The following is a 23,624-nucleotide window of genomic DNA, read 5'->3' as shown; positions in this document are numbered from 1 at the left end:
AAATTTCAGATCTAAGATCTGATTTCTCTCTAGTCTCCAACCTCTACAATCTTCTACTTCTTCTTCATCTATCTACTGTATTTTGGGATTTAGTGATTTGAGATCTGAGATCATTTTTCTTCTTCTGTACTCACGAACCGCTGTCCGGGTTGAACGGTTCAACTGCCCAGGTCAGCAGTTCTCTGACCAAGTCAATAGGTTTTGGCAGCGTGTCAAGGATGAAAGAAACCGGTTGTCTGAACAATTTCCGGGCCAAACAGTCCAACCATCCAAATCAATAATGGTTCAAATACACGAGTATTTACAACTAAAATCAAAGACATGTAAATGTGAAACGATGATAGAATTTTATATCGATTCACATTTACACCACAATCAAGCACAACCTAAGCAATTACTTTACTTCAACGCCAAAAATGAAAATCCCCAAACTTGCAGTAGAGATTCAACTAAGTAATCATGATTTATGAATCTTAGTGTCAGATGTTCGAAGAAATCAAAGAAGTCTGAACATCCATTGCGAGTGAAGGTCTGCTTGAAGCTTTAGAAAAATATATCTCGATTAAACACTATTACTCCGTTGTGGAATTCCAGTAAGTTTCAAATATGAACTTAAACTACCATCAGTGGACAACCTTTTAAATGCCATTGGAATATGATCTTTGACAATCGAAGTGAAGGTTCGAAAAGGCTTCGTGAAGCTCCGTTAGATCCTAGATAATTTACTATTTAAGTCAAGATGCAAACGAATTCCATCTCCAGCATTCAAATCTTCCTCTTCTCCATCAAAATAGGCTTGATCCAGGATGATTTGAAGAATATGCTTTAACTATGAATTGCTTCAAAAAAGCCACCGATCTTACATCCAGTCGAGCTAAATGAAATTTATGAGAGTGAAGAACTAAAGCTTCTCTCAGAGATTTGGAATGGTTGGATGGACTATGCATTTATTTTTCTGTAATTTCTATTAATTTTTACGTTTTCAGTGTATTTTTATAACTCCAGTATTTTTTTTTTGCAATTTATGTCTTTCTTTTCAATTTTCATGTTTTTCCTTTTGTTTCTGTAATTTTTGCTTTTTATGCTTTTTCATAATTTCTATCATTTATCTTTATTTTCTGTGTTTTATCATTTCTCTTATATTTTCCTGCAATTTCTCAATTTTTGTTTTTTCAATATTTTATTACTTTTATGTAAATTTTTATTATCCTTTTCTGTAATTTGTGTTTTTTTTTTCACATTTTCTATGTTTTTTATATTTTTAATAGTTTTATTATTTATTATTATTTTTTGTATTTTCTATATTATTCTAGAACTTCTATGTTTTAATGGATTAAAAATAAAGTCTCAATTTAAAAAGAGTATAAATATAAATATATACAATACACATATATAAAATAATAAAAAATACAAGATTTTGCACTCTTTATGCTCCTTTGAAACTGAGGTTAAGGTTTTATTTGAATCCAATCCATTTAAGGTCCGTTTGGTTTGAGTCAGAATTGAAATCGGAATCAGAATCAAAATCCTCCGAAATTGGAATCGGAATGGTCCATTCCCATATTTTATTTGGTTCAGACAGGAATGAGATTTCATTCCCAAGGGAGTTACAGGGAACGGTCATTTCCTCAAATGGGAGAAAGCCATTCCAGCAGGAATGGGAATGGGATTCCGATTCCATCCATCCAAATAGTTGGACCATTCCGATTCCATCCATCCAAATAATTGGACCATTCCGATTCTGATTTCAGACCCCTATTCCCGCAAACCAAACGGGGCCTTAATTTTTGCTCAATGGGTCGTTAACGAATTTTTTTATAAATGGGTCACGGATTGGGTTGGGCTTGAAGCTAATTCCAAAGCCATCCAATTGCCACCCCTATTTATAAGCAACATGAAATACACCTATCTTGTGTTTCTCTGGTTGGTCCGACAGAGTATTCTCTACTGACTACACCGGAGAGGATTAACAAGCCTGGCAGTTAGAACTTTGAAGTTTGAACCCCTTCTTGTTCCTAATTCCAAACATATATCGTCATCATCTCATGCTTCTCTGGTTCAAGTTTATAGCCCTGCTGCGTTCCCGCCTTAGCTTGTCATTCTTGATTTCTCATACCCTACATACCATTGTACCTATACCACCACCAAAGAGTATCTCCAATCCCAAATTAATATCCTCTCTCCACCTGAACATCCAAATCCTACTAGCGCGATGTTCTTCAATGGCAGAACTCAAACATCTTCATGCTCAGATCATTGTCAATGGCTTGCTTCAAGAAAACCTAACTGTTGGAAAATTGATTGCCTTCTGTGCTATTTCCGATGCGGGCAATCTCAGCTACGCTCGGTTGGTCTTCGATCAAATCGCGGAACCCAATAGGTTCATGTGGAATAGTTTGATAAGGGGCTACTCAAAGAGCAATTTCCCAAGAGAGGTTTTTCCCCTCTACCACAGGATGAGAGGTTTAGGTCTTTCTCCCAATGAATTTACCCTCCCATTTGTTCTCAAAGCCTGTGCTTCTGAACTTGCATACAGGGAAAGCTTACTCATCCATGCTGACGCGATCAAGTTGGGAATTGGATCACAGGTTTGCGTACAGAACGCCCTTTTGAGTGTTTATACAGCTTGTGGATCGATTGAATCTTCTCGATCAGTATTTGACGATATTGTTGATAGAACTCTTGTTTCTTGGAATTCAATGATCGGTGGGTATTCTAAAATGGGTTTTTGTAAAGAAGCATTTTCTCTCTTTCAGGAGATGAGAGACTTGGGTTTGGAACCCGATGAATTTACCTTAGTCAGTCTTCTCTCTGTTTGTGCACAAACTGAGAATTTTGACTTGGGTAGATATGTGCATTTTTATATAGAAATTACGGGGACTAGTATCGATTTGTTTGTGAGGAACGCAATAGTGGATATGTATGCTAAGTGTGGGCATTTGCATTTGGCTCAAAAGTATTTTGATCGAATGCCTGACAGAAATGTGGTTTCATGGACTTCCATTGTCAGTGCTTGTGCTAGGAATGGCCTATTTGATCAGGCCCAAAAGATGTTTGATCAAATGCCTACCAAAAATGTAGTTTCTTGGAATTCCATGATTTCATGTTATGTCCAACACGGTAAGTGCAGGGAAGCATTAGATCTCTTCACTCAGATGCTCAATTCAAGAGTGGAACCTGATGAAGTGACGCTAGTAAGCATTCTTGCAGCATGTAGCCAAATCGGTGATTTGATAACAGGAAAGGAAACTCACATTTACATTTCCAATAGCAGTATAACCCCTAGCATTGCACTATGTAATTCCCTTATAGATATGTATGCGAAATGTGGCCCTGTTGATACTGCCTTGGATCTATTTAATCAAATGCCTGAGAAGAATTTGGTGTCATGGAATGTTATGATTGGAGGCCTTGCTATGCATGGGCGTGGTCTTGATGCAGTCAAGCTCTTTGAAAAAATGCTAAAGAATGGGGTTGCCCCTGATGGGTTCACTTTTGTTGGCGTGCTCAACGCTTGCAGTCACAGTGGCTTCGTAGACATGGGCAGATATTACTTTGACATCATGACTCATGTTTATGGGGTTCCCCATGAAATTGAACATTATGCTTGTATGGTTGATCTTCTTGGGCGTGGAGGGCACTTGGAGGAGGCAGTCAAGTTAATAGGAGGTATGCCTGTGAGACCTGATGTTGTTATATGGGGTGCTTTGCTGGGGGCCTGTAGAATTCATGGAAACGTAGAGATAGGAAAGCAAGTTCTGAAACAAATTTTGGAGTTGGAGCCACATAGTGGAGGATTACATGTGCTCATCTCAAACATATATTCTGAAGCTCAAAGATGGGGAGATGTGAAGAATGTGAGGAAACTAATGAAGGACAATGGGATCAAGAAGGATAAAGCACTGAGCGTGATTGAAATTGATGGCCATGTTCATGAGTTCATGGTTGAAGACAAGAGCCATGAAAACTCGAGCAATATTTATTCCATGATTTATCAATTGACAAATCATTTAAGGTCCATTGGGTATCTAAGCAACAACCCAGGAGTTCCGTTAGATGTAAACGAAATTTAATATTCTTGAATTCTTTCTCTGTTGTATTTATAGAATCATGATCAAATCAATATGCTTCACTTGGGACATTATTCTGCCAATTGAGTCAGAACCCTATCTCTTATAGCCTCTTAAATTTGGAGGCCTTTAAGGAAAGCTACAAGCCGAAGTGGGGAATCGTACCTAGATTATCATCTTTGGAAGAACTGGGACAACCGATGGAATTTCTGCAAGTTCAACAGAGAGTGACGAACCTTTTGAAGGATATATTCACATTCGACTCATTGAACACTTGCACTAGTGCGAAGATTCTGAAAGTTACTCATGCTACCATGGGAATGCTCGGGGCTTGAATACTCGTGCATGACTGCATTCATAATTTCATACACAAGGATGACAATTGACAACCTTTCGTTTTCACCACAGTAGACTATATTTGTAGTTTGACATTACGCATCCAGGGATTTCAACGGGGTCCGGTCTGATACAGGCTTGATTCAACCAGAACACGACAACGCACCCCAATCTGATCTTGATTCCTGACTGGCTGATTAAGCCAAATAGATTTATCGAACTTGACCCTATAGGTGCCAACCAACTGTTTGGTAAGGTCTGCTGATTGTAGTGGAGACATGGGGATCGAATCCCGCCTGCACCTGGCTTGGGGGGGGAGGTATGGGTTTGGGCTACACAATGGTTCACAAGATATCAAAAAAAAAAAAAAACAAAACAAAACAGAAACAAAACTAACTAACCTAGAACATTATCCTTATTATTAGTGCAGGCTATATTTACAATTTTTTCAATGTCACTGTTTTACCCATGATGAATGTTAATAATGCATTAAAGATCATGAGAAACATAGTTTTAATATTTTATTAGGAGGAAAAGCATAGTTTCAAGTCCTCTTCTGATCAAAGAAAGTTTTACCTACACATCATCAAAATATCTAAACCAACAAATCTGCATCTTCTTAATGGAGCCCCTCTTTTTTCGCCACAAAAAAAAAAAAAAAATCTAAGCCAACAAATCACAACACTTGATACAATATAGAAAGGAAAGAAAAATTTGGGAGAAATTGATGTCAATGGTCTGGGTTCGATGTGGATTAACCTCGACCCAAACCTTGATCCAAGCCCATTGATATCTCTACACTTGCTTGCCACTTCATTTTCCACTAATTTGGGAGGCTAGGAGTCTCCTCTCCTCCTGTTCCTATTTGTAAAGGATTAAAAAAATGAAGATAAGGGAAATCAATGACATTGTTATACTAGATATCTCAATTCCCAAATTATCTAAAACCATGAACGGGGTCTTTGAACCACTAGATGTGAAATAGGCGAGTCTCTCAGATGTATATAGGTGTCATTTCTTGCAGCCAGGGGTGTCAATTGGACTGGATTTGGTTCAATCCCATCCAGTCCAATGTGAGTCCATTACAATGGATCAGGTCCAATCCAATCTAATGACCATTTGACCCGGTCCAATTCAATGTCTGGACCATTTAATCTGTTCAAATTTGTTTTAGTTTAGATTAATTCTAACCCAAACCTGGTCCATTGACACCTATATTCTTATCCAGATATGGGCTCAATTCAACCCAATTCAATATAAATTCATTATGGATGGACCATGTCCAATCCAATCTAATAAATACTTTGGACCATTAAGTGTGGACTGGTCCAATTTAATTTGTCTTGTTGGTCCATCCAAATTAATTTTGATTTGTATGTGGTCCAATCCAAAACCGGTCCATTAACACCCCTACTTGCAGTTGGGGGAATCATCCATCCCCCCAACTCCCTATGCCTCAAAATCTCCACATTTATGATTTCTCCACTCTATGTATATTTCTCCCCTCCCCATATAAGGTTCCCCCCCTCATGATCCAATCCCCTCTCCAATTCATGTTAGAATTTGGAATCCCAAAAAGAAAAAAATCCTGGCTCCGCGACTGATTCCTTGGTTGCTCGGAAGGATAATTAAAACTTTTTATTATCTGAGAAATGATCCAATTACCAATGAAGAGAAAAATAATAATCCTTATAAAGCAATTGGCATGAGATGATGGCATTGGATTCCAGTTGGGAATTTCTAGTACCATTATTAATTGTCGTTGGAAGGAATTCTAAAGGGGATCAACCCTATATTCCTATATATAATCAGAGATTACAGGCTTATCAATCAATCAAAAACAATAATACATGTGCTACATCCAAATGGATAACGTTTGTTAGTAGTAAGCTAAGCTAAGCTAAGCTTCTTTAGCATATGCTATGGGAGAAGAATAATACTATGTCTTCATTATTCTGTCGAATATTTGGATGAAATATCTAATCTAAATTATATATACAATAAACAGAACTATTTATAAGCAGGGAATTTATTCCTGTTGTGTCATTCTCCACTTCAGCGACATAATGAACTATATTAAACATATGGCCTACTTATTCTCTTCTCCTCTCCCCCTCTTTCTTCCAAGTTCCAATTAATGGTTTGTGCAAAGTTTCCCATACTCCGCCTGCTTTGTTTTCAAAAGCTTCCTGTGTGTTGAAGAAAAGAGACAGGGCAAATTATAAAGGCATCGCTTTTAGCCCCCCTCCCCCCCCCCCAAAAAAAAAAAAAACATTGATCCAGTGAGTATTACGAGTACAATTAATTAATTAATGTAGACGAATTCAGATCTTTGTCGGTTGGGCTGTAATCCTGCAAATCATTTTCCAATTTGGGTGTACAAGTTAATTCTTATTCTCCAAATATTTAAATATGAGTTGGATGTGGGCAGAATACTTGTATTGTACTAGTTCAAAAGCAATATATATATATATATATATATATATATATATATATATTTGAAACGACTTGACAAGAAATCTCATTTATCTTGGAAACACTTTGGTAGGTCATACCCATACAGACTTATATATTGAATTAAACCAGGTTATCCATAAATTACAATCATTCGGTGGAGATCAACTTGAACCGATCGAAAAACAATAATAAGGGGAAGAATTGGAATTCTTCATGGTGAACAACTACCTGCAGTCTATATATAGGACTATAGCTTCCACCACTAACTACCATTTACCAAGCATAAATCCCCACAGGCTTAAAAAACAAGCCAACCAGCAGTACTGTTGACTTAATATTCTTTCTTGCTACATATGACGACCCTCCCTCACCCTCATTAGAACCCTAACCTTGGGCTTTGGGTATCGGGTATCCAAACAAAGTACTTTTAATCTCTCTCTCTCTTTCTCTAAAAGTTTCCCCATTTGGCTTAATTTCCTTAATATATAGTTTCTTCTTCTTTCTTTCTTTTTCTCCGGCCCCAGAAGGAAAAAAAAAAAATTAAAAAGCCTTGTTACTATATAAGCATTCAAAGTTGAAACAGATTTGTATATATAAGTAAGGCAGCAGTGTTGGGCGTCATTCAGTTTTACCACCGACGCGATGAAATACGGAGAAATAAGCCATCTGAGCCATCCTCAGCACAAGCTAAGGTTTGAATACGCAGAAGCACCATTCAAGTGTGATGGGTGCAAAGAAGCCGGCATAGGCTCACGTTACAAATGTAACGTCTGTGATTTTGATCTACACATGCACTGTGCCCTTCCTTCTCCTTCCATCTCCCACCCCTTCTACACCAAATGTTCCTTCCAGTTCCTCCCTCGACCCCCCGGCGACATGCCACGATTCTGTAATGCATGCGAGAAGGACGTCAACGGATTCGTCTATCACTGCAAGTCCTGCGGCTTCGATCTCCACCCCACCTGTGCAAACCTCCCACGAGTGATCGAGGATGGAGAGGTGAAGCTCTACTTGTACAGGAAGCTCAGCTCTGCGTGCCACAAGTGTGGGAGGAAGGGGCGCAGCTGGAGCTACCGCTCAAGTTGCAAGAAGTATAACCTGCATGTGGCCTGTGCCAAGGAGATACTACTGGAGAGCTGGCACGACATTTATTTTGGGCGAGGAAACAGCAACAAGAAGTTACAGACTAGAATTCCTAGCCTGAAAGCAACATTTCACAACCATCACCTTACTAGGGGCGGTAAGGTGAAGAAGTGTTGTGAGATGGCTGGGATGGGCATTCAGTTCATTATCTCTGCTATTCTTGGTGATCCTACCTCTCTTATTGCTGGAGTTATTGGATCGTTAATGTCAAAATCATGACTCCTCCGTGCCGGCGACCGGTGGTTTGCTCACAATTCACAATATATCATATATCCCCTGTAAATTATCATGTAGTACTAATTAAAAGGGTCAATGGGGCCTCACAGAAAAGGTCTTGCATGGAAAGTTTGTAATGGACCTCCTTTAATCTAGAATATTTCTAATTAATAAACTTTGTCCTTTAAGGTGTAGTAGTAGTAGTAGTATTGTGCTGGATGATGGAATAGAATCTGAAATTTTCTCAAGAAAGCGAGTCATGTGCCATGTGTATATATGGTGGGACTTAAAATTTTGAAGGGGTAGGCTTTAAGAAATCAGAATCTGAAAGTTGGAATATGGAGCATTGATACCTTTTATCATGCCAAGCCCATTTCTTTACCGTGGCAAAGTTCCAAGGTAGCGTTTCTTTTGTTTGGTGCACGAGAATCCAGATGGGGGGTAGCATTCTTAATTAAGTTAAGAATCCTCAACAATGATATTCTTTAGGAAGCACATGAAGATTATTAATTCTTTCTCTTAAAGGATAAACTATACGTTTATTCTTTAGGAAGCACATAATAACCAAAGACTTCTGCCTCATCCGTCCATCTAAACAACAAACAAGGAATGGATCTGTCCAGCCTTGACATGTCTAACTCAGCCCCATCTATACTATGAATATGCCTGAACTAATTAAGGCTGAATTACTTGGATTGTTGTTTAAGAATTTTCGCCAGTTAAGCCTTTGACATATGGACGTTGCAACAATAATGACTACTACTAAATAATCAAGAGGAAAAACAGATAATGGATAACTTAAGAACAAATCCACAGGCCCAATTAGAGAGACCGAATTAGCACCCCCCCTCCCCCCAACGTCTTGCAGTACATCCCCGCCATATATTGGAAATATCTTCCGATGATGACATCATCATTTTTGATATACCATTCAGAGATGTTCCCAATACACATCGGGAATGTGTTGTGGGACGTTGTGGGGGGTTGATTTGAACTCACGATTAGATGCTTTGTTTTAAAAAATAAAAACATACATGTTGTCGAATACCCCTAAGTTTGTGTTGTTTTTCGGAAAATAAGTAGTTCTCAATTGCTAAATTGCTGAATGACATGTTTTTTTAAATTTAGAATCTTTGTAATATTCCACATTTATCTACTACTTTTATTAACCCTTCTTCCTTTTAACATGATGAGGGATAGGATGGACAACCTACAGGCTACGGTGGCCATCAGATATCTTACACGATGATCCATGTCAATGGACCGGTTTTGGACAAATTGGGTAGACCAATAAGACGTATTAAAGTGGACTAGCTCAAATTTAATGGTCTAATTTATTGGATTGTATTAGACCTGATGCATTCGTAATGGATTTATATTACATTGGGTCGGATTAAATTGATATCTGGTCCAGTGAAGAAGATAAGAATACAGGTGTCAATGGACCAAGTTTGAGTTGGAATTAATCTAAATTAAAACCAATTGAAACAGATTTGAATTGAACTGGTCCAAATTGGTTCAAAGTATTTATTGGATTGAATTGGACCTGGTCTATCTGTAATGAGTTCATGTTGGACCCGAATTGGATTGGATCGAATCCGGTCCAATTAACACCCCTATTTAGCAGGATCTTTCGTTGGAGATGCGGGTAGTTGAAAGTCTATGACTCTATGGTTTTCGGGGCTTTGGCAAGGTCGCCCCCCCGCCACCCCACACACTTTTTTTTATTTAAATTCACCTCACTAAGAAAAAGGCTGAGAGAGGAATGGTTGTTCTTTTGGTCAAAAACAGCTTGCCAAGTGGGGTTTTGGGTAATGCTGGTAGTTGGAACTTAGGAGTCGTGTGGTGGTTGGATGTCATGATAAAACAAGGTTTTTGGCAAGCTCTTCAGCACTGAAATTTATCCAACGAATAAAGTTAATCTAATGCTCCTTTTAGCCCCAAAAAGGTTGCCACGTGGAAAGTTCTTAACCCATCTGGACTGTCTGCTGAAAGCCAAAAGTTAAAACATGTCATTTGAGGGAGTGCCAGGTTGCAATATATATGTGGAAAGCGGGAAACTCATGATTCATGAGTATCTACAAACTTGGTTGGCCGTTTCCTATGGCTCAGTTTGGAAGGGGTATAAATATAAATATTTAGAGTGCAAAACATTGTATTTTGTATGTATTTATACTGTACATATTTCTATTTGTACTCCTTTCAAATTGAACCTATGAGAATATGGCCGAATCTTGACTAGCTCCCCTGAAATTGAGATAAATGAACAGATGATCCAGTTAGAGAAAGTGTGTAGAAGATCCATGAGGGTTCAGTGGGCCGTAACCATAATGTGGGGAAGGGGTGTCAATTGGACCATATTTGGTCCAATCCAATCCAGCCAATATTAGTCTATACAAATGGATCAAGTCCAATTCAATCTGATGAATACTTTGGACCATTTTGGACTGGTTCAATTTAGTGTCCTGACCATTTGATTTGTTCAAATTGGTTAATTTAGATTTGTTCCAATCCAAACCTGGTCCATTGACACCAATATTCTTTTCTTCTATCAATGGATTAGATATCAGTTCTATTTGACTGATCCAATCCAATATAAATCCATTATGGATAGACCAGGTTCAATCCAATCGAATAAGTACTTTGGACCATTAAGTCTGGACTGGTCCAATTCAATATATCTTATTGGTCCGACAATCCATCCAAATTGATTTTGATTTGGATGGGTCCAACTCAAAACCGGTCCATTGGCACCTACACCGTTGGGGTAGGTACCAGCTTGGAATTAATGCCAATTCACGGGCGGACATTGATGTATAGAATGAGAATTTTTGACATTTTGAATATTTATAGGTTTGCAGTGGAATGCAAAAATTTGCATTGGACCTGTCCGTACTTTTCCCTAAAAACTTTCCCAGCTATATTTCTGTCCTTTAAATTTAAAAGATTCCGTTTCCTTATCATTTACATCTAAACAAATTATAAAATGCTGTGGAAGGAGAAGGAAAATGGCTGTGACAGCAAGGATAAGGAGTGTTGTCGGTATAACGTTTAAATAGAAAAGAAAAGAAAAAAACCTCAATGATCGTAAGGAGCTGTTTTGACTATTATTTTAGACTCAGTTTGGCAAAAGTGCAAATACTAATATATACAGTGCAAATACAAGTTTATAATTTATAAATGCTGTATACAAGTTTTTGCACTGAATACCCTTGTATTTTCGTCCTTCCAAAACTAAGCCTATGAAAACAATTGACTTTCGGTGAACATCACCAAACAAAAAATGTAAACTTCTGTTTTTTTTCCTCAGAAACTTCCACCAAAATTTCAAGTTTTTCAGTTTTAGAATGGAATTAAAAGGGGATCAAAGTGAACAGGACAATCCCTTGTGTTCAGTCTGGCGTTTGCATTTACCCTAACAATACCTGCAACCAAGTAACTGAGCTATAGTTAAAAGGCGTAGCTAGAGAAGAGAGCTTACTGGAGGGGTCCTATTAGTTGATAATGCCAAGCACAATGAACCCCTGCCGTTCACCATCTTATTTGTTGATGTTAGATTATGTGTCAACTAGCTGTCCATTAAGGATTTGTGGAGAAATGGTATAGATGCACCATGAAAACTATCTATCAAAAAAAAAAAAAAAAAAGATACACAATGAAAACCATAAGACTATTATCCGGGTGATCAGTGAGTGGGGAATGCACAACTTCATTCATGTGGTATTTGGTACCCTGGTGAATGGTTTCAAACCTGGATTTGGAAGGGGGTTGGGGGGAATTGAGATCTGCTCCTCACACCGACTTCAGTTGCATCTTATCATATATTAGGAACATCTTCCATGAATAATAACATATAAGTACGGGAGATGTTTCCGATTACGGTTAAAACATGCTATGAGGTCGGTGTGAGGAGAAATCCGGACTCGGTTGGAGGAAGACTGTCCAGTTTTATAATTACTGAGCCTACTATGGTCGGGGATTGTGGGGGCTACCAGCAGAATAGTCAGAGGTATAGGTTTAGACGATCACCTTGCGGTTGTGGGAAGCCCACTGGGCTAGGCCATGCCATGAAGTGACATTTCTCCCTCCGGGACGAGTTCAAATCAGCCCCCCACCAGATTGCCCCTCACAATGTCCCACAGCACATCCCCACCGTGTGTTGTGAACATCTCCCGATGATGACATCATCATTTCTGACACTGATGATGTTCCCAATACATGGCGGGGATATACTGTGGGACTTTGTGGGGGACAATCTTGTGGGGGGCTGATTTGCTCTCCTCCGGGACTGGGTGTTCCCACTACATTTATTTATTGAGGCCTGAAGAACTCCCTCCAGAGTCCAAGCACGACAAGAAAGGAGGTAGTTCTGCGCTTGATAGAACTTTAAAGATTTTAAACGAACACCATTTAGAAGCCAAGCATGCAATGATAAAGCATTCTGACAGGAAGACTTGTTGGAGGTATCGCAAAAGTAGGGAGTTTTGACATCGTCAGTGAGTGAAGTTATGGGCTCCAAGCCTCTGATTTCCCGGCCGACTGTGAAACAAACGAACCTAAGAGAATGTCTTGTGTCTTCATTCAGAATTGGGGCTAAAGTGTAGAGAAGAGAAGGGGTAATTTTGTACTTTTAACCTTCTTTGTATGTATATTATTAGATGTGTATATTAGTGTCAAGCCCTGTACAACTGTCCTTTTGTTTCTTTTCTAAGGACAATCTTGTCCATTCATCTTTTAATATAAATATATCTTTTGAGAGCCTTGGAGTTCTCCGCTTTTCCCTTGTTTGTTTCTCTCTCTAAGGTTAACATAAAGCAGATCAATGCCATGTGGGAATAGGATTAAAATCAAAATCGCACCAAAATATTGTGTCACACTTGCATTAAACACAGGTAAAAAAACAGAGAAAATTATGTCATGGGAACTACATCAGCTTCTTTCACTCCGTCCACCGGATATTTGGATATTTCTAATGGGAAAACTCAACAGTCAACATACTGCTTGGCTGAGACCATCTCTGTATAGGAAGGGGTCGATCATTTACAGCATTCAAAACTACTAGCTTAGAAAACTAATCAAATTTCAAAGCAAATGCATTGCCAAGTAGCTCAACGATTAACCACTCATCCTGCTTTGTGCTCACGAACATCCTTTATCAGTAACTCCAGAAATAAATGAAGGATCTTCAGTACAATTCCATAACCACCGGTTTACCAAGAAACATGCTCAATATACATACATGTAGTCCCATGTAACCTAAACTTTCTCAATCAGTAGCTGACCAAACGAGTATCACTTCAGGCCTTCATTAGGGTGACGGGATCAGCCACAACGGTCCCTGGAGAAGCCTCTATCAAAAAAGGCTGCGAAGGTAATTGAACTCTAATGCTTAATAAAAAATTCGAAACATGAGATGTGCAAATATAGATATTGTTTTTCCACAAACATATCCATTCGTGGGGAAGAATTGAGGTGGCTTTCTAAATGGACACATACGCAGCATTGTACAAGTCTAGAAATTTTTTGTTCAAGCTGATGTATAACTTGGTTATGTGTCCATAAGTGGAGTGATCAGAAGGATTCTTGTGTCTTTGATGGCGAAGATAAACTCCATATGTAGGATTCTTCAACAAAGCGAGTGTCTAACAGATTCTAGTCTAATTCGGAGCTTACAGCACAGAATTCTATGCAGAACAACTATCTTTCATAACGGACAAATTTTGTTATGAGAAAAGAGAAAAATATACAACAGATGAAAGAAAGACATGGCAGAACTTCAAGAGGAGCATTTTTTTTTTTTTCAAATGTCAATTAATTTCAGGAAATATGCTAACAAACACGCAAGTAGTATACAAGACAATGATTTCCAAAATCCTGCAAGTATACTGTATTTCATTTAGAAAAGACAAAGAAAGGAATTCTAAGTGCATGATCATCCTAGCACTCCAATTCTAAGAAAGGATATTGGAGATGAAGGCCATGAAGCACAATTCAACTTCACCTCCTTGAAATCAGTGGCAAGGTATCAACTAGCTAGTTGGTAAGGTCTCTAGCTGGTTGTAGTGGAGAGACTTGGGCTCGAATCTCACCTGTACCAGGGTTTGGGGGAAGTGCTACCCAAGATCGGCTTCAGTCAGTGCAATGTAAGGTTGAACAGCCTTTATAGCCTTGCATTGGGAATATCTCCATACTTATGTTTTTTATTTCATGGGGAGATATTCTCAATGTAAGGTTGCAACAGACTGTGCGGAACGGTGTGAGCACGGGCTTGCACTGACTGAAGCCGGGCTAGTGCTACCCCCCCCCCCCCTCCAGGGATTGTATATGACGCTACAAAACTACACCCAAGCAGTTCTGGAAAGATGCTAAAAAGATATCAACAGTTCCTGAACACGTACAAAACAAAATGATGGATTGAAAGAGATAGCGTCATACAAAAAGTAAAAATCTCCAACTCCCAAAACCTAACCTCAATCTGAGAGAGTGAGGTATATTCAAAAGTCAGCTAAGAGCATTGAAATCCAAAGTTCTTGGATTCCCATTTCAAGAACTGTAGTCATCTGAATATGAATTTCTTGAAGCTCAAGATAAATGACAGACAAGAAGTGCACAAAGCTACAAAGGGTATAAACCACTATAATACATTTTATAATAGACTGTAAAATGGATAAGTTTGACCCACCAACCCATCTGATACCCAACTAAGAGAAATTAACAGTACAGAGTATAATGCTCAAACATGTATCACACAATGTGATGATGGATGTAGGAATATGAATCATCAATCCTCAAAATCCATATGCTGAAACCATAGTTTAATCTTTCTTCCTTTTTCTCTTTCACTACAGATGGATTAAAGAACAGAAGAGGATTTCCCCATAAAGAAAAAGGATCACATGAACATACAATTATAGAAGTGACAACTCCTTCCATAAAATTTTGAAAAGAGAAAAAGGTAAGAAAAGAAAAAAATCAGATACACAACACCCCTAAAAAGAGGGAACCAAATCAGATAAAATTCTAAAGATAATACAACCTCTTTATATATAATTCATTTTCTATTATGAAAATCCAAAGGAAAAATAAATCAAACACATTATGGGGAGAGACAGCATCAAGTATACCTTCTCCTGAACATGATGGTTCAAACTAAGCTGTGGCAGGTGGGATTGGTTTTACACCTACTTATGGTTGTTGCTACTCTTCTTCTTCAGCAGACTTCCAAACTTCCGGAGCAATGGTTTTTTCTTCTTTTCTGATTGCTGCTTTGTTGGAGAGCTGCCCCCATTGTCCAAGTTCTCCAATGCTGAGCCATTTACCTGATCAAAGCCCTCACCATCAACCTTTGAATCACGTTCCTCTTCAAAGGATTCTGGTTCATGCTCCCCCTCAGGCAACAAGTCTTTCTCTCCAATCTTGCATGTCTCCCACATCTTAGCCTCCACCTTTACTGAGTCATGTTCTTCTTCTTCATCTTCTTCTTTCTTTTCCTCATCTTTGGGGTTTCCAATTCCATTCTCCATCTTCTGTCCGACAGGAAGCTTTTTCTCATGGGCTTGATCTTCATCTCCCTGAGGTACTTGAGATGAAACTTCATGCTTGTGCTTCTCCTCTATTCTTCCACCTCCATTCTCCTCAGTGAATTCTACCACCTTTGGGAGCAAATCATAATCTTTTTCACTATCCGAAAGCTCTACATGTTCCTCATTCTTTGTCTTAGAATATGCTTCTTCAAGCAACTTGGATAACTCTTCAGCTTTCTGCAGTGCTGCTGTCTCTCTCAACCGAAGCTCCTCATTCTCTTGAATAATATTCTGAAACTCATTCTCTTTGTCCAGCAATCTCTCCCTCAATTTCAGATTTTCACCTTTTGCATCTTCCAGAGCTTCTTCCAAAGAACTAGCTTTGGATCCAGCTAGCCTTAGGGTACTCTGAAGTCGAGATCCTTCCTCCTTTGCAGCTTGAGCTTCTTCTTCAGTTTCTCTAAGTAAATTAACCACTCTATCCATTTCTCTTTTCATGGAAGATGTTTCTTCTTCTGATTGTCTTAAACAATTCACCAAATGGAGTTCTTTTTCATCCCACTCAATCTTGCAGTTTTTGTATTCGTGATTGGATTGCTCGAGGGTGCTTGTAAGAACATCAATCTCATGTTTTGCCTCATCAAGCATGGATTCATATTTCTCATTTGTTTCTTTTAGAAGAAACTTCAAGTTTTCTATCTGGGACACAGAATTTTCAAGCTCAGTTTGATTGGACAAAAGCTTCTCTTTGGCTTCCCTGGCTTCAGAAGAGGCTTCTTGTACTGCTAAAGCTAAGCTTTCCATTGCATTTCTACTCTTCTCTTCTTCGTCTCTGGAGGCTTCCAATTCACTAATGAGTTTGCTCTTTTCCTCCAGCAGACTCTGAACATTTGATGCTGCAAGGTTCTCATTGTTCAGAGCTTGCATTTTCTCCTCCTTCACAGTTTCAAGTTCAGTTTTTAGAGACTCAACCACTTTTTCCATTTCTGATGCTTCTTGTTTAACCATGTCAAGATGCTGTTCTGCTTCTTCAAAATCTCTTTTCTGTCTTTCAATTGACATCTCCAAGGACTCCACCTTCGCTCTAAGAGAAGTAACCTCAGATTCTGTATCATTCAACAAAGCACTATTGGCCTCTAGTTGTCTCATCAATGAAGCCAGAGATTCTGAAGCAGATCTCTCTGATTGTTTTGCTTCCTCAATCCGAATCTCCAACTCTTTGGCCTTTTTCTGCCATTCCTCAATTAAAATTTCAGCATCTGATTCAGCCCTTTTTGCAGTTTCTACTTCTACCCTGAGTTTTTCAACCAAAGCTTCTTTGTCAGCTAATTTCTCCTCCAAATCTTTTGCTCTCTCAAGTTCTTGCTTCAGAGAATCCACCTCAGAGTTCAGCTTCTCTACCAACTCAGTGGTCTTGTTAGCTTCTGTCTCCAACTTTGAATCAAGCAAGGCTTTTAACCGGCTTATCTCAGTAGATAGGAACTCCACTTTCTCAGCATGAATTTCAGCAATCTTGGTTGCATCATCAGCATGGCTAAGAGCTTGGTTCTTTAAATCAGTGGTCATGGCCAATTCCTTTTTAGCCCGTTGGAGCTCTTCAGTGGTAGAGAGCAAAGCAGCTACATCCACAGCATGTTGGTTTCTAACAGCTTCAATTTCCTTCTGCCATTCCTCTTCCCTTTTATGAGCAGCCTCAATACCCGCCTGCTCCAACTCATCAGCTCTAAATTTTTCAATTTCAGTGTTTTCCTCAGCTCGCTTCTGAGCAACCAAGGCCTCCCCAAGCTTCTCATTTGCCTCTGCAGCCAATCTCTTGGCTTCTTTCAATTCCTCAAGAGCATGATCTTTCTCTTTCTCAATAGAAGCTAATCTCTCTTTTGCCTTCTTCAAATCTTCCTGAGCAAGACTCAATTGAGCTTGTAGTTCCGATCCCTTCAGCACTCGTGGTTGTTTCTAAAATCAAGACCAAATGACAATGCCAATGAGAAGCCAAAGAAATTCCACAAAAAAAAAAAAACAAAATTGAGGATATCCAGCTTTTAGATTCTAGATATTGTTGTACGACTTACATCAGGAGTAACAGTAACCCTTGGGGATCGCCGATCTACCGCAGGCTTTGAGTCAACTGATCTGGGCGATCGGTCAATTGAAAGTCGTGGATTTTGCAGAGGAGAAGGTGAATTAGCATCTGATTTAGTAATTCCCCTGCCCAATTTGCTAACCCTTGGAGTTGCTGGTGAGGTCTTGTTGTGTGAACCTTCTTTATTGTGAGAAGCTTCTTTGTTATGTGAAGCTTCAGATAAACCAGATCTGTTCAAGAGCCAATACTCATATTATGTAACAAGATCAAATCCCTCCGAGGAGAGCAAACAGAAAAAACAAAGACGGTAGCAAGCAATTAAAAAAAAATAGAACGCAAGGAAATTCAGAATCAAAACAAAGGAAAAACCAAAGCAGAGTAATATGGAGAAGCCTACTACCAGACCAAGTCCACATAAGAGTCATTTAAAAAGCAATACTGGAAAAAATGGAAAGAAACCTAGATAGGAATAACGAGCATAAAACCAAAATGAGAGACAATTAATAAAATTGGACTGAGAACCAATAAAACCATAAACGGTGCATACACATCTCAACAAGATCAAAACTACCAAGAAAAAAAGAGGGGCCAGTTACGGATCGAGTCCACACTGAGGGAGAAAAGGCGAAAAATGCAATCTTGAACTAAAATCAGAAAGAAATATAAAGCTCGGAACAGATTTCTGCAAACCAGATCCAACATACCTTGGAGAAAAGTCTAAGCATAGAGTTTCAAATGATTAAGAAGCCAAAAAAACAGGTATAGATATAGATTGAGATAGATAGAGAGAGAACAGTAAAAGAAAATTGCAGGTTGAAATAATAAATAATATTCAAACCGGAAACGGTAATCAGATCTGGAAAGACGATAATACTTACTTGGTTTTGGAAGAAAGCATGGCGGGTAACAGAACAGAGAGAGACTAAAGATCCACAAGCAAACAAGGTTGAAATGGAGGTGGAGAAGGCGCAAAGGAGCTTCTAAAATGGCGACATTGTAAACAGATTAAAAGGATTCCTTTAAGAGTTGAAAGAGATTTCTCAGATAGCAGAAGCTAAATTTTACAGGTAAAATTATTTCATCGCTAGGTCTGCCTGTGGACTACCCAGAAAGAAGCTGTACTGCCCACATGACACTATCTCTCTTTCCTCTCTCTCTCTCTCTCTCAGGATTACAAATGACTATAACCTTCCTTTTCGGAGCTGAAGACTTACGAAACTACCAAATTACCCCTACTTTTTTTCCGTAAGGAGGAACTCTCTGCTACCCGACATGGATTGCCCTCTAAGTTTCCAAGAATAACAGAGATGCCACCTCCCCAGATCCAGAATTCCAATCCAGATAATTATAAAGAAAAAGAAACTAGAAGTTTGTATTGAGTCTATTGAACAATCAATTAACACCCCAATGACAAGTAAATTGGGCTGTAAGGTTTGACAAAAAGGCGAAACTAACCTTGAATATGTTCTTGGAAGTGGGTGGATGTCTGGTGATGCGTCCACTACCATAGCCCCTCATTCGTCTTTTGAAAAAAAAAAAAAAGAAAGTATTGGCCGATAATTAGATCTCTGTCTTGTTAGTAGCGTTGATAGGTATGACTGACCAACCAAGTCGGTTTCTTTGACAAGTTTAAGTTAAAAAGAAAGTCATGAATCAATTATTAAGTACTACTATATTAATGAAATCATGGGATCATTCCCATTAATTAATTTGTTTTATTCAAGAGATGTTCGTATGGTATGATGTGTTTGGTCGAGCCTGCTCGGTCATATTCGAACCGGGATGCAAAATAAAGCTAAAAATAACACAAGGGTATTAAATTATTTTAAAAAATAGGGTTTTTTGTTTTTATTTTTTGAAAAGGGAAAGGGAAAACATTATAAAATTAAGTGGGAGAGTATTTATGCTGGGCACGAGAATCGTGGCGGGCAAAGAAAAAGAATTTGAGAAATACAATTAGTGAATTCCGCCTTTTTAGCCAGGCCTGGGGGGATGGGAGGGCAGTGACGTTGCGCATTTTAATGAACCGTAGTATGACGAATTTGCCCCTGGTTGTTTTCTATATCTTATCTATTTCAGGTATTTTCCGAATAGATATGTCATTGTAATGGATAGACTATAGTGATATCCACATGAGATGATTCAAGAAAATATCTCCTCGTTAAAACGTTTAACAGGGAGTAGCACTGGCGATATATGTGAACCTCTGGGCAATCCATGTGATATCATGGGCCACAGATCACAAAGGATGAATGAAATATCAATTTTTTTATGACCCAAAAAATAATAAACAAATATCAATTACATTAGCCAAACTGTTCGATCTTCATCTACCCAGATGGACCGTAATTAATTTGAAGCTCATTAATTTGTCATAAGTCGGATTATCCAATTTGAATAATTTCAATTTCAGTAGAGACGGGCTTCGGTCAGTGCAAGTCCGTGGTGCTTACACCGTTTTGAACAGCCTCTTTCAACCTTGTATTGGGAAATAAATCACAGAGATTCCTAATGCAATGGTGTAAAGGCTGTTGGAACGGATGTTGCACTGACCAAAGCTGAATTTACATGCAAGAAGACTCCTGGAGGATGAGCTCACATCCTCTGCATCCATGTTGCAGAAAAATTTCTACAACTATTAAACTTAACGGAGTCAAGGCCATTTGGACTAAAAAAAATCCCGCTTCTCAAGTTTCAAATCTCTCCAGTCTCCCCTCGAACTCCTCTCTCTCTCCAATCGCCTCTGCCTCTCAGAATACTGCAACTGTGAAGGTCTACCACTGCAAACACGGAGTGTCACCGTCTCCGATTCTTCTGTGAACGTTGTTCTACTTCCGGTTTCTGTCCTTCATCCCGACTCCACCATCTAGCAAATGATCCCATCAAATAAAACAAGCCAGTTCTTAATTGTCTCTCCTATTGTGCAGATCTCATCACAAGGCATGATCATAAATGTAAAAGCTGGACATGACTCATTTGTATAATTTAGTGTCTAGTTCTCTCACCCAAAAGCAAAACAACGAGATTTTGACGGCATCACTAATTGTTAAAAACAAAAGTTGAAGCTTAAGCCATTTGAAAAACAAGATTTAAGAACACCTAATCTCTATGCTTAACCCACCTGAATTCACTCTCCGCTCTCTTCTATTGACACTGCGATGAATTGAAAATCAAAGAGTCAATCCAATCCTTAATTGAGAAAATCCTTCTTGCCCCATACTCCGGTATCCAAACCAGACCAGCCACCTCAAACTGGTCTCTCTTTAGTCTCTCACATCCAGAAACCCGCGGTACCAATGGATCAACATTTATGGGTTCCTTCTGGATGACATTGACGACAGCAAAGGGAAAGGGGCGTTGTGATTCAGCAACAAGACAGTCCTTATCCCGTTATTGGGTTTTAGTGCGTTCAAAGGTGTAGGAATAGGATGAGAATAATCGAGCCTTGTTTCTGGGTTATCTTTGCTTTCGTATTGAGTGCAATAGTATTAAAGAGGAATGGATTTAAAGATTTCATGGATCTTTTATATGCGATGCTCCACGGTTGCAGCGGCAGACCTTCACAAGGTTCCAAAACGCTGCCAGAACTTCTCAGAGTGTGCTTCACACTAGAGTTTATCAACCAAATTCCAACATTACAATCCTAGCCATATCTTGGATTGAGGGAAAGAGAGGGAGAGAAAGAAGAAAAAACAACATAGGAGCTACTACTAAGTTTAAGGTGGTAATGAAACAGGGGGGAAGTAAAGGAATGAAGGGGAAGGAGGAGAGAGAGAATCAGGGGCAGAGGACCTCGGGTACCACCGTTGTTTTGGTTGGATAATTTTTATTGCACAGATGAGTAGCGGAAGAGGATCTTGACGCAGTTGATTGAGAGGTTTGGATACAAGAAACTTAAGTGGGTTGTAGGGGAGAGGTTGATTAAGGTGGCGTTTGATAACACTTTTCAGACGTTTGAAGTCTGAAATATCTGTTTTTCAGATGCAATGCTTATTTGGTATTGCATGTGAAATATGATCTGAAAAGTTTTTTTAGATCTAAAATTTTAAGACTCAGGCCCGTCACTTAATGCACATAGACATGGCCTAAAGTCAAAAATACCCCTACCCCATTCTCTCTCTCTATCTCTCTCCCCTGTCTTCTCGCTATCGTCACTACAAGTTGCAGTGGTGGTGGTTTTGTCTCTCAAGAGGGTGAGTATTAATAATAATAATTATTATTATTATGAATTATAAACAATTTTTTACTAATTATTTATTATTAATTATTTTAATATTTTTATTAAACATTACTTATTTTTTATTTTTTTCACTTGTGTTATTTATTAATTATTAATATTTTTATTAACTAGTAATTTGTAATTATTTCATTAATTTTTAAAAATTATTTTAAATTTTATTTGTGTAAATTATTAATTATTAATTATTTTAATATTTTTATAATCATTAATTATTTTTTTATTTTAATTATTTCATTTTTTAATTAATAGTTTTTTTTATTTATATTATTTCAATATTATTTTGAAGTTGAAAAATATTTTTATGAGATAATGTGAATTGAACTCAACATTTCCAAATAGTATGTTATAAGGGTAAAATAGTAAAATCAATGGATTTCAAATGGTAAAGGGTTGATCCAACACAAACAAACTTATGGATTCAGAAACTCTAAAAAGTATAAAAGCACATATGCTTCTTTTCAGATTTCAGACTATCTTTTTAACTTTTTAGATTTCAGGTTTCAAATTTATCAAACGCCACCTAAGATTCTTTCCAACACACCTCTTTCCATGCAAAATCTTAACTGAAGCATTCTTCAAGATTCAACGGTTACCGATGACGATAGTGAAAGCATAGTGGTTGTCCTTTAGATCCTCCTACTTGGCCTCTTCGGTAACTTGAGCAACAATTGAATCCTTTTCCTCTCATTTCTTCAATTCCTTATCAGGTACAATGGACGGGAAAACAATATATGATCAAGTATTGGAGAACAGGTTAAAGGGGAATGGAAGCATTTTCCGGTTGATGTTCGCCATGTAGTGCAGGTCCATCGGGTTCATTTTGTCTGACCAACGAAAATTTGTATAATGATTTAGCTTGAGGGTTTTTTTTTTTTTTTGAAAATTTGAACCAAAATAAAGAGCAAATTTGATATTTCATTTTTTTCCATTAGAATTTAACGATAATAACAATGGACAGAAATAGTAGGGGTATTTTAAGACAATATATGAACAGTAAAGGTAAAGTTTGTCAATTAGATAAAGAGTAGAGTAATTTAAAAAATTTGCCCTATTAAAATTAATGAACCTAAATTCATAAATCTTAAAATTTATAAATAAAAAAAAATTCATAAAATTAAAAACAAATGAACCTAACCTAACACTTAGGTTGAGTAATTGAATTTCTCAACCCAATCCAAATTGCACTCATATCATCAACCAATTCACTAGCAGTCATAGCTAAGGTGTAGTTAAAGTGATATGAATACATATATGAAGCGAGTAATAATTTCAAAGACCAAATTAAACGTGCTAATCATCGATGTATCAAGGAAAAAATTATGATACACATTGTGAAACGTGAACTCGAGCTGGTGACACCTTATAAAAATATGAACTGATAAAAAAAATAAATAGACATTAGATGATTTTTTTGTACAAAGATCATATAATAGAATTAAATCTTAATGCATACACACCTATCAGCCTTCATTGCGTATTACAAAGATGTAATATATAAAAGAAAATTAATAAAATCAGAATGAAATGTTGACAAGCATGAACCTTGAGGCGATAAAAAA

At 38.0% G+C, this 23,624-nt stretch overlaps 2 protein-coding genes and 1 pseudogene across 3 annotated transcripts; 2 read left to right on the top strand and 1 right to left on the bottom strand.

The window, feature by feature from the left end:
- The first annotated feature begins 1,849 nt into the window (after window positions 1–1,849).
- On the top strand, window positions 1,850–4,162 carry LOC104595804 (pentatricopeptide repeat-containing protein At2g22410, mitochondrial pseudogene; annotated as a pseudogene). The gene has a single exon (XR_016076564.1). The product of XR_016076564.1 is annotated as a pentatricopeptide repeat-containing protein At2g22410, mitochondrial pseudogene (transcript).
- Window positions 4,163–7,044: 2,882 nt separating this feature from the next.
- Window positions 7,045–8,467, top strand: LOC104595803 (uncharacterized). Its single transcript, XM_010256707.3, has one exon. The coding sequence runs from the start codon at window positions 7,506–7,508 to the stop codon at window positions 8,223–8,225; it is 720 nt and encodes a 239-aa protein (XP_010255009.1). The 5' UTR covers window positions 7,045–7,505; the 3' UTR covers window positions 8,226–8,467.
- A 6,532-nt stretch (window positions 8,468–14,999) lies between these two features.
- Window positions 15,000–19,147, bottom strand: LOC104595802 (WEB family protein At3g02930, chloroplastic-like). Its single transcript, XM_010256706.3, has 3 exons — window positions 18,704–19,147; window positions 17,815–18,055; window positions 15,000–17,698 (listed from the first exon to the last, which is right to left on the bottom strand). The coding sequence occupies exons 1-3, from the start codon at window positions 18,721–18,723 to the stop codon at window positions 15,404–15,406; spliced, it is 2,556 nt and encodes an 851-aa protein (XP_010255008.1). The 5' UTR covers window positions 18,724–19,147; the 3' UTR covers window positions 15,000–15,403.
- Window positions 19,148–23,624: the final 4,477 nt, after the last annotated feature.

This window comes from Nelumbo nucifera, chromosome 5, assembly GCF_055504915.1.
Source record: "Nelumbo nucifera cultivar China Antique chromosome 5, China Antique-T2T, whole genome shotgun sequence".
In the NCBI taxonomy this organism is placed as follows: domain Eukaryota; kingdom Viridiplantae; phylum Streptophyta; class Magnoliopsida; order Proteales; family Nelumbonaceae; genus Nelumbo; species Nelumbo nucifera.
The sequence above is the reverse complement of the archived record's forward strand: the minus strand, read 5'-3'. Positions and strand labels throughout refer to the sequence as shown.

Excerpts from the sequence above, each read along its gene's own strand:
- LOC104595802 (XM_010256706.3), bottom strand. The coding sequence starts at position 18,723 with ATGCTTTCTTCCAAAACCAA. Across the intron at positions 18,056-18,703 it reads ATGCTTTCTTCCAAAACCAA|ATCTGGTTTATCTGAAGCTT; the intron begins GTAAGTATTATC and ends GCTCTTGAACAG. Across the intron at positions 17,699-17,814 it reads GGGTTACTGTTACTCCTGAT|AAACAACCACGAGTGCTGAA; the intron begins GTAAGTCGTACA and ends TCTTGATTTTAG.
- LOC104595803 (XM_010256707.3), top strand. The coding sequence starts at position 7,506 with ATGAAATACGGAGAAATAAGCCATCTGAGCCATCCTCAGCACAAGCTA.